Genomic DNA, 11,508 nt, shown 5'->3' on the forward strand with positions numbered 1-11,508 from the left:
TCCCAAGCCTTCATATCCCCACAGCTGATGGGGCAGTAGGGAGTGACACGCCTTCTGCCCTTCTGACTCAGTGGCACAAAGTACAAAACCAAAAGGAGTTCTTGAAACTCCTTAAGTGATATTACCCTTGAAACTGACTTTTGGAGACTGCAGATTAACAGGCCACATATCCTAGAAATGAGGAAAAGCCATTGCTTTAATCTGCTTTCAACCCAAGGAGATTTTACCAACTACTTAGGAAAGTGAGACCCAGAAAGGGGACATAGCAGGGCGCTTTTCTAACTAACTGCCCACATTGGTACAAATGCGGAAGGGCACAGCACTCAGAGCAGGCCGAGGGGTAGGGTGGCCGTGCAAGAGTGGGGAGGCATGGATAAGAAGAAAACACCATGAGGAAGGCTGACCTGGTGAGAATGACAGCAAGGCTTGCAGGCGTAACCACGGAAAGTTTTCATCCCATAAAGTCCTTGCACATCTGCAAATCAGGATCGCTGGGTTGGGGGGGTGGGGAATGGGAGTGAAGGCCCTCAAGATGCAAGGGGGGCTGATGGTGGAGTGCTTGCCTGGCATGCTCGAAGGCCCTGGGTTCCATCCCCACTACTGCCAGAAAGCAATTAAGAAATAAAGCTTAAAGATGGGAGAGGTGGCATCAGGGACGATCTGTGGCCTTATCTGAAACACTGAGGCTGGAATGTAACATCGTGACATCACTTTAGCCAAAAATCTTTCATAAAATAGCACAGAGTAAAGTAGAATAGAAATAACCAGAGCAACGTATGCAATCAGGGCTGTGTAGTTCGTCGTGTCTCATTCTGCTAGGCATGCCTGCACACACTGGGAATATGTATAATGACTCGTACTGAGTTGGCATCAAAAGGCTTGGGAGCCATTGACAGTTGCCCTGTTATCTGCTGACTGGATGATTGTATTTGTAACAGACAATAGCTTAGGTGCTCCTGACAATGCAAGGGTGGCAGGGCAGGGAGGAATCGGGGAGTGAGATTAAGTTTGAGCTAATGATGAGAGTGGCCACAGTAAACAGCAGATGTAAGGGCAGGAGCCCCCACCAGTCCTGAAAGAACCTCATGGACCTAGAATTTTCCCAACTTTTTCTCTACCTTTGACCCAAGAGTGGCTCCACTCCCTCAAATCAGAAATGCAAGACTGGGGGCTGGGAGTGTGGCTCAGTGGTGGAGCACTTGCCTAGTATGTGGGAGGCTCTGGGTTTGATCCCCAGCACAGAAAAAAACAAACAAAAACTCTCAGACATAAGGCTCATAAATGGGCTGTGCAGGTAGTGCTGGAGCCCCCAAAAGCAGGCCTGGGAAACTCCTGTGAGGCCAGAGAGCAGGACAGAATTTCTTAGGGTGGTATATTCTGGCTGCCCCCTCCCCAGACCTGTAAGCACAGGGTGGTTCCCTTCACAGAGGGTAAGTACCAACCGGTTTCTTACCCATGGAGGGGCACTTCTTGGCCTTAGGAACAAGCCCCAAGTTCTCCGTTCTAGGCTGTCCTACCAAGATGATGAAAATCGACAACTCGCACTCCCGGAGGAGGACAAGAAGGACATCCGGCAATCTCCAAAGAGGGGCTTCCTTCGCTCCGCCTCCCTAGGTAAACACTACCCTGCTCTCCAGACCTCCAAGATGGCGCTTCTCAGGTATCCAGGGACAGTTGAGAAACTGTTGCAGCCTGGCTCAGACAACCTCCACACATGGCTGGGCAGAATTCCAAAGCAACAAAATAGAATTTCAGAGGCAGAGTTTGCTGGGAGGTGACATAGACATAGGCTACTCAAGATGGCTCAGAGACAAGATGTAGGATAAAGAAAGGATCTGTCCCCATGGCCACTGAAGCTATCCTTGCACCCCACGTGGGTATGAGCCTGTGTCAGTCAGCTTTCTGTCACTGTAACAAAATACCCAGATAAGCAACTTAAAAAGAGGAAAGGATTATTTTGGCTCACAGTTTTGGAGGTTCCTGCCTGTGGTCTATTTGCCCCATTACTTCTAGACCTGAGGTGAGGCAGCACATCATAGAGGGAGCATGTGCCCTTCATCTCCCAACCAGCAAGGCAAAAGAGAGAAAGAGCAGTATCCCACAATCTACTTCAAGGCCAGGCCTCAATGATCTAGAACTTGCACTAGGTTCCATCTCAAAGGTGCAACCATCTCCCAAAAGCACCAAGCTGGGAACTAAGCCTTTAATACATAGGCCTTTGGAGGACATTTAAGATCCAAACTGTACAGAGCTGTACAGACCAATGTCCTCACTTGCTGCACTGATCCTGGTTCCTGGCTGACTTTGCAGGTCGAAGGGCTTCCTTCCATCTGGAGTGTCTGAAGCGACAAAAGAATCAAGGAGGAGACATCTCCCAGAAGACAGTCCTGCCCTTGCATCTGGTCCATCACCAGGTACCCACCCCTCTGCACAGGCCACTGACTACCACTTTGTAGGCTAGCAGTCCCCAGGATGATAGACAAGTCTTCCTTGTCTCTGACTACTGTCATCCCACTCTGGCCCCAACAGCCCCTGGGTAGGGCCCCCCACCCCTCTGCAAGTGTGAGCAGACCTGTAATGCCACAGTGTGGAGAACTAGGAAATCCTGGTGAGCAGAAACTCCTCGAAAGACCCTGACCAGAAGCTGCAGGATTCTATCTGAGCTTTCTCCATACAGTGCCCAGATGTCTTCACCCCAGACACTGGCTTACGCTATGGGCAGTGAGGCATAAGCCACGCTACTGTTTGACATCACTTGAAAATTGAACTGCACAAAAACCTACCCACTGAAAAACAGAAGTGAACAAAGCACCTGCCAGTAACATGGACAATAGGAGGGAATGCGGGTGTGGTGGTACATGCCTGTAATCCCAGCCTCGGGAGGTCAAGGCAGGAGGATCACAAGTTCAAGGCCAGCCTGGGCTACGGAGCGAGGCCCTTCTCAAAAAAAAAAAAAGTTGCAGTGGGAGGAGGGGGGGTTACAAAATAGGGAATAGTGTCCAAGGAAAACAGGCCCAGGGAGATTCACTGTAGATAAAATGTCTCCTGACTTGGCTGGCTCCAGCTGAGACACTGAACTCCGGGACACCAGTATCAAGCATACTGTAGTATCTTAGAACAAATGGAAACTTCGGAGCTGTCTTAGGCTAGTGCATCACCTCCAGGCAGCTGGAGTTTCTCCAGCCTTTTCACCCTTCTAGACTCCCTTACCACAGGGCCTCTGCTTCCAGTAATTTCTTTGTACCCAATGACATTCAGTTGCCAATCTAAGCTCATAAATAGCATAAAATAGCCAGTGTGCCTTAGATGCGTGATGTCACCTGTGTCATTGCTTAACTAGGGATGACTGCCATGAGCTTTCCAGCAGCTTGAACATGGCCTTCCTCTTCCCTCAGACCTCCAGAGACCCAGGAAGCCCCAGGCTGAGGACCCTCAGGCGGGATGTGGGGACTCTGTGGTGCTATTTTAAGACTTCTAGAAGTTGGTTTCACCCATCTGTTCCCTGTCATGAAGTTTCAATTTTAGATTCCTCTTTGTGCCTTTCTGCCACCTCTGACCTATGCAGCAACATTCCTGTCTTCTCTGCCTGGCAGAGCTCAGCTTTCCTCCCACATAGTGTTACTCTCTCCCACAAACATGTCACATCCAAACAAGTGACACTGCTGAGTAAGTTGTGGTGGCCCTGCCCTCGGGATGCTTATGAACACTTGGGGGCAGAGGAGGCAAATGTGCAAATCGTTTCATTACAATGCAGTGTAAGATTAAACAATAGTCCAAAGTTACTAGCTTTGTCTCGCTCCTTTTGATGGCCACTGTACTTCCCAGGCCTTATCTCACTTGAATGGATAGTGAGGACTGGATGGTCTGCTTCGCAGATGATCAGCTCGATTAACTAATGACAAAACGAGACCAAGTAAAGTCAGCTAACAGGTGACAGAGCCAGTCTAAAAGGCATGGGTCATGATCCGTTGAATTGCAGTTTTCTGAAACTAAAGGAAAAAGCTTTATGTTTCTAGAATATATCTTGAGATAGTTGAATTTTATGCCAGATCTCAGTGATACAGGATTCAGATGCATGTGAATTCCCAGCAGGTGGAAGTCACAGGAAAATGCTAGCTGCAAAGGTGCTCAGAAAGCAGCTGCCTCCTCAGGGCCTGACCTCCCAGTAACTCCTGTTCCTTGTGTCCACAGGCGTTGGCAGTGGCGGGCCTGAGCCCCCTCCTCCAGAGAAGCCATTCCCCCACCACGTTCCCCAGACCATGTGCCACGCCCCCCGCCACGCCAGGCAGCCGGGGCTGGCCCCCACAGCCCATCCCCACCCTTCGGCTGGAGGGGGCCGAATCCAGTGAGAAACTCAACAGCAGCTTCCCATCCATCCACTGCAGCTCCTGGTCTGAGGAGACCACCCCCTGTGGTGGGGGCAGCAGTGCTGTCAGGAGAGCCAGGCCTGTCTCCCTCACGGTGCCCAGCCAGGCGGGGGCCCCCGGGAGACAGTTCCACGGCAGTGCCAGCAGCCTAGTGGAAGCGGTACGTGAGTCCATGCTGCACAGCAGATGGGAGGGAGAGGCCCTGGGTAGCAAGTGGACTTGACGAATGGAGAGGGGAGTTCCTGGATGTTTCCCAAAGAGATTAGATGTCAAGTGTCTGAACCAGAAAGACCCCATATAAAAAGGACCTGGGTTTCAAAAACTTATGGCCACACAAGATGCTGGTGGCTGGGAGTGGCACTGTATCCCACCATTGGCCAGGGAGCCCCAAGTAAGGAAGCGGTGTGCTGGGACTACTTGCCGTGCCTGTGTGCACTTGAGCTGCATTTATACATTCACAGGGAAGGTCAAGGTTCACAGAACTCAGCCCTGACCGCTCAGGAGAATCACCAGGGAGCTTCCAGAGCCTGAAAAATTGAACTGCTATTTTTCAAAACTCTGCGATGGTTCTAATGCACAGCCAGGGTTGAGAGCCAGTGGTCTGCAACAAGAGAGCTCTCAACTCTTCTGTCCTCTGCCCCATCAGAGCAGCCAGTGCAGTCCTGGCACTGAGTTTGTCAGAGGGGTCCTTTGACAAAGTGAAACAAACCCAAAGGAGGATGGCAAGGTCCCCAGAAACCACTTCCTAGAACTGGTGTAGGTAATTAAAGAAGTAAACCCGGACAGGAGGTGACTTGGAGGTGTGACATTCACCTCAACCCTGAAACAGGCAGCTTGGGGACAGGTACCATCTTGAGCAGGAGGTCTAGAATGCAGGACTGGAACAATTTGCTCAGCCTGATGGGAACAGAGGACAACCTTTCCACACAGCTCCCCCAAAATGAAGGGACTGTCCTGTAAAGTATAGCTCCCCATTCCTGGAAGTATGTATGCAGAGGCAGCGTCTCTTCTGTCACTAGGCTGCCATGCAGGAGGTGGTAGCCAAATCAGATGACCTCTAAGGTCCCTCTGGCTCTTGAATGATGCTGATGCCCTACTTGAACTTCATTCATGTCACAAACCTATCTGGAGACCCACCCACGTGGGAGCACAGTGCAGGGGCGGGAGGTCACTGCAAAAAGGGTTTTGGCTTTGGTGCTCTCACGGTGTAGGGGAGGAAGGAGTGACAGACAAGAAACCTGCCTGTGTCCTGGCAGGAATATGTGGGAACTCTGAAGAAAAATTAGGGAGGAAAAGAGTAATATGGACAGGGGAGGAAGATGAACAGGCACCCAGAAGGAGAAAGCAGCACTCAGCCATCCCCTCCCACACCGTAGCTCAGAGGCTGATCTTCCCCTGCCCGCCTCTGAGGCAGCTGGGAGGCAGGTAGGGGCTCTGAGTTTTGTGTGCACCCCACTTGAGGATCCAAAGCCCTAGGAAGGCAGTCGCCGGCCAGGGGCAGGGGCTCAGGTTAACAGTATCCCCAAAGGAAAGTGGAAATTTCTTGCAAAAAGAAACATGAAAGGCATGGAGGCTGGGGGGGAGGCGATGCCCAGGGAAGAGAAAAGGGCAGGCTGGGATCTGCCTGTGAGATAGCAGAGCAGAGCCCCTGCGGCCTCTTCAGGAGCCTCAAGTCTGCATTTGAGACAGTTTTGAATATTTCAGTCAAAACTCTACTCCAGTCCACTCAGCACTAATTCCTCTGGCCAATACTCCATCTTTACTCCTTTCCTGTGAGCATCCCTTCCTACACACACACACACACATATATGTGCACATACACACACACAAATATATTCACACATACATGTGCACATACACATATGTGTATATGCATTCACATATATACACGTGCTTAGACGTGTGTGCATGTGCACGCATACATGTTAACATGTTCATATACATAAATAAATGCACACGCATACATGCATATACATATACACACTCCCATATACACACATGCATATACACGCACCTCCGTTCACAAACGTATACATGCCTGTGCGTGTATACACACAATGCACACGCATGTGCATATATACACATTCTCACATGTATGTATGCACATATACACGTGCATATACACATGCACACTGCATATATATAGCTGCCTCAGATTCACTTATATATATATATATACATGCGTGCGCACACACACACACACAAAGAAGTCACCAGCCTGCAGCTCCAGAGAGGAGCTGACCTCTTCCGTTTTCTCCTCCCGCCTCCCCTCAGGTCTTGATTTCCGAAGGACTGGGGCAGTTCGCTCAAGATCCCAAGTTCATCGAGGTCACCACCCAGGAGCTGGCGGACGCCTGCGACATGACCATCGAGGAGATGGAGAACGCGGCCGACAACATCCTCAGCGGGGGCGCGCAGCCGAGCCCCAACGGCACCCTCTTACCTTTCGTGACCTGCAGGGACCCGGGGCCGGCCCACGCGGGGGCCGAGGAGGACACGAGCTGCTCGCGCGCCGTGGGGCGGCGCCGGAGCGAGGAGGAGCTCCAGGACAGCAGGGTGTTCGTCAGCAGCCTGTAGTCGCGGGCTGGAGACGCGGGTTTTTTATGTCTCAATGTCCTAATGGGTTCGTTTCAGAAGTGCCTCACTGTTCTCGTGACCTGGAGTTAACCGGAACAGCGTCTTCATTCATTTCTGTTGGGACGAGACGCGGAGCGGGGTGGTGTGGGAGCCGTCGCCTCGTTCACCTTTGCTTGTAAAACAAGTCGTTTGCACATGTTCTGTACGAGCCTCGCTGTCCCCATAGGGCCCGGGCCTGTGCCGGCGGCGAGGGGCCATCGAGGTCCAGGACGAGGCGGAGGACCAGGCCGGTGGGGCAGCGCACAGGCCCGGCCACCCTCCCCGCAGCACGTCCCCGCAGAGCCGCGTCCAGAACTGCGACGGCCGCCCGCGTGCGGGGCCGGGTGGCGCCCAGCTCACGCCGCGCCCCGCGCTTTCGGGGTTTGACGTTTCTCTTGACAGCATGTTTGGGTTTTTATTTTATTTTTATTGTTTTGCCGGGGGAGGGGAGGAAGAAGAGCGTTTACAGATCGTGCGGCCTCCCACCTTCCCATTCCCACTTTTGCATCTGTAGATCGGGTTTGGTTCTCTTGTATTCTTTAACCTCTGTCCACGCCGAGGGTTCAGGAGAAGCTGCTGCTGGGGAGTTTCACCGGCCATGAGTCTGCCAGTCATTTCCTATCATTTCCTTAGGTAGTGACTTTTTTTTTTTTTTCTTTCTGGGGTAATTGGCAATGCATTTGATGGGTGTCGTGCACACGGGCGGTGAGTGGCGCTCCTCTTAAGCCAGGTGTGTTGGTGGGGTGCCGGAGAGGAAGAATGAGTCTGTGAGTGAGTGTCATGCATGTGTGTAGTGCGGGTCGCCTGTGCGCATGTCATCCGTGGGTGCACCCACGCAGTGTGCCATGCACACGAGTGAGTCCATGGTTCCCCATTCTGTTTTAACTGTGGGGAGATCTGAATCCGGGGCCATTTGAAAGCAAAAACAAACCACTGTCTGCTTCTGAAACGAGAATCAGTAACTTTGCATTTTCTGTCCCACAAGATATGCAAAAACAATGCAATAATACTCATTTTCAAAATACAAGTACGAGTTGTGTTGGCATTGAAACTGTATTTTAAAAGAAACACACAGAAATTTAAGGGAAAAAACTCAAGAAGGCATTTTGCTTCGATATAATCCGTGTAATGTTTTATTGCATTGATAATGTTTCTGTTGAAGAAACCGTTATACTTGAATTCAGGTCAGTTTCAGTATTTTTCAAATATTTTTTTAAGACTGAATTGCAATTGTGCCAAGCGAATATAATGAATTAAGTTTGTTTTTGAATTCACTTCTTGTATATTTTGCTGCATGTAAAGTAAATCATTTTGTATTTGGAGTGTGACAAGCTTTACCTATGAACTCTTACGTGCTTTTCTATCTGCGGTTGGGGGAACGGGAACAAATTTTCTTTTCATTTGTACAATGGGCAGAGGTATCACAGTGTAAGTCATTATTCTGCTATCCACAAACAGGCTTGGACATTACCGTTTTGCATATCTTGTGTTTGTTTCCATTTCCCTCAGTTTTTCCAAAATCCTGTGGTAGGTGTTTTTGTACCATGTGTTGCTTTGAGACACCAGGGCATACTTCATCCGGGTCTTCACTTGATCCATTTTGCAGCGTACCTACCCAAGAGCATTGTCCACTGTGAGGTGTAGTGAGGCATCAACATCCCTGAGGAGGAGGTGGCTGACTTCCCCAGTCACTCCCACAGCACCGGTTTGTTTCCTTAGTAAGCAGACACTGACTGAAAAAGCTGAAGAGAAGGTCAGGAGCAGAGTAGCCTCGCTTCTGACATCCGGTCTACCCAAATGCAGATAGCCAGAACTAGAGAAGAGCAACTGGTTGGAACCATGGTTCAGCCAGAAGTCACTCTGTCACTCACTTCATCCTTTCTTCCCAGGAGCAGGGTCACCTCCAGATCCACCCTAATGTGTGGCAGCAGAGGAAGAGACCTGGACAAGAGAGAGCATAGGAGCTCACAGGGATGGAGGAAACAGATCGCATAGTGAGCATCTCTGGTTTTCATGTGCACCTTCCTGGAGCAGCACCCTGCTGGTGCTGTGTTCTATTATATTTCAACAATAATAGTTGAAGAGGTTATGCTTTGGAGGAAATAGGACCCAACCATTCTCTCAGAATTTCCCTTCTGAATCTCTTCCAGTACCAAGGCTCCCTCCGTCCTTTTTTGCACTTTCATGAGCCTGTTAGAAATCCCAGTAAGGAAAGGTCCATGCTGCAATGAAGAAGAGTTCTACTCTCATGAGAGGATTCAGCAAAAGTGGAGAGATGTGTCCAGTGCTCCCAGGTTAACCAAAGCCTAGAAACAGCATCTCTTTGTGGTTTTCCACACCCCACCCAAACGTTCTTGGTTCCTTTTCAATGTCATCTTTTGTCCAGTTTCCCAATATTTCCGTCACTGTACTGCTGAGATTTTAGACAGGATGGAGAGGGGAGCCCCGTTCGAATCAAAGACTGCTTCTTGCTGTGTATTTGGTCCCTAGACAGAAATGTGGAGTTTTGATTGATGCTACGTGCAAGCATGCACACACTTAACCTCCTGCTGCCTTCTATTTTTCCTTTTGAACTTTTGATCTGCCTCACCAAGTCTTGCTGGCCAGTAGCATGCTGTAGTCTTGCTGTGGGACTCCTGCAAGCTATTTGCAGGGTCTTGTCCAGCGTGGTTCCCCTACCCTTTGCTGCTCACACCCTCAGGCCACCTTCTTTATAGCCAACACTGGCAAGATGACAAGAGAGTAACCTGCACCCTATGAAAATAGCATCTTCTGGGACGCAGGCCTCTTGCTGGAAAGGAAAGGCACTGCAGATAGGAGCTTGCTTCCAGGGCAGTGGTCTTTCTTAGCTTGACCTCATGTTCCCCTAGCATACAATTGATACGTGCTACCTGCCACTGAGTAGTGAAATTAGGAACCCACATCCACAGTGGACTGTGTCTACTCTTCACCTAACCTGGAATTTTCCTGTGCCTCCCATGGCCATTTCAGATGGCATTGGCAAATCTTCTGGAGCCCTTCTGAGAAAAGCAGCCCATGGCTCAGGACCAAAGGAACTTGAAGGAGCTGCAACTTGGAAAACATTTTCATTTGTCCTCTAACTAGCTCTGCCTCTTTTATTTCCACAACCTGGTCTTTTAATAACTTGTCATGTGCATGGCCACATCAGAAAGATCTCCAATTGTCTCCTTTCTGCCTGATTCTAGAAAGTTCTTGGATATTGACTTTTTCCTAGGCCTTAGTTTGATTAGTAAGCTTTTCTCTGCTTTGATTCAGAAGTTATGAGTTATAGCTCTTGTCCTTCTTACCCTGGTGTCTCTGACTGGGAACTCAAAGTCAGGATTAAGGTTATGGCTTTTACCCTCATCTGACTTGCTCGTTCCATATTCCAAGTGGTTATCTGGAGTGAAGTTTCCTTTCTCTTCTTCACAGCCCTTTTCCATCCAGAGCTCCTGAACACCCAGCTGAAGGTAGTGGTGTCCACAGGAGCACACCTTCCTATGCCAAAGTTGGTATCTTTCTGGAAGTCAGCCAAAGCATGGCTGTTTATAGGGGCCACTGACAAACTCTCACTCTCCTAAAGGCAAAGGAATAGAACGAAGATCCAAGTCAGGTGTGGAGTAGGACCCAGAGGTCAGGGTTTTTAGCCTCCTATAACCATATTGTAAGTGTGGCAGGACAATGGCACCTCCATCGCTCAGATTGGTAATAACTGAAATGTCTTTGTGTAGGAATTGGAAACCATTTAACCAAGAGGCTAGGAAAGGGCTGTCTGACTTTCAGAAGAACTGCTCAAAACCCAGAGGAGTCAAAACCTTGCTTTTAAGAGTCCAGACCAATTCTGTTTTTTAAAAAAGACCTGGCTCTGGGAGAAATGTCAGCACAGAGGAAACTAGAGGGGAAACTGAGGCAAGAAGAGGCCATGTTCTGGCGCCTCTATCTGCTCCCATTTTTTGGAAAGCAGCATTCTGCTCAACCGTCCATGATAGCTAGCACACTGGAAAGGCCAGTGCCTCCACAATCTACTTTGGAAGATGAGAACAGTAAAAATCCAACCCAGAGCTGTTTCCCCGCCAAATCAACCCACCTTTAGGACTTGAGAGCTTGGGCCTGCCCTCCTTCCATGAGGCCCTGCACCTAAACCTGGCCCCCGTGGGAAGGCAGATGAAGTCCATGTTCTCCAGCACCTGTGTCCTGGGGCCACCTAAGGGAAGTCTATGAGGGGAGAACATACCCTATGCTGGTCAAGAACGGGGCACCTTTGCCCCCCCCAAGCAGTTCTCTCTCTTCTGGGCCCCTCCATACCCTCAGCTGTGCCCCTCTCCCAGGTAAGTTGGGACAGAGAGTTGAAGGGGATCCCCAGAGCAGATTCTTACACTTCTCTGTAAAGCCACTTCCAGTTTTAACTTCATTATTTATTTATTTTTCAAAGCAATGAATCATTGCTTTGCGGTGCCACATAGCAACGTAACAGGTAAACAGATTGCTCCATATTGTTGGGGACACCCTACACACACACACACAC

General features: G+C 49.8%; 1 protein-coding gene across 29 annotated transcripts in view; it reads left to right on the forward strand.

Moving 5' to 3' along the window:
* Nucleotides 1–7,086, forward strand: part of Cacna1c (calcium voltage-gated channel subunit alpha1 C) — a 644,607-nt gene extending 637,521 nt beyond the window's left edge. For all 29 annotated transcript variants that reach the window (XM_074076408.1, XM_074076392.1, XM_074076410.1 and 26 more), the window contains 4 exons: nt 1,508–1,614; nt 2,311–2,414; nt 4,192–4,527; nt 6,642–7,086. In XM_074076408.1, the coding sequence (XP_073932509.1) occupies nt 1,508–1,614; nt 2,311–2,414; nt 4,192–4,527; nt 6,642–6,944 (850 nt within the window). In that variant the 3' untranslated portion in view covers nt 6,945–7,086. The remainder of the gene's footprint in view (nt 1–1,507; nt 1,615–2,310; nt 2,415–4,191; nt 4,528–6,641) is intronic.
* The last annotated feature ends 4,422 nt before the right edge of the window (nt 7,087–11,508 follow it).

Source organism: Castor canadensis, chromosome 6, assembly GCF_047511655.1.
Source record: "Castor canadensis chromosome 6, mCasCan1.hap1v2, whole genome shotgun sequence".
In the NCBI taxonomy this organism is placed as follows: Eukaryota; Metazoa; Chordata; class Mammalia; order Rodentia; family Castoridae; genus Castor; species Castor canadensis.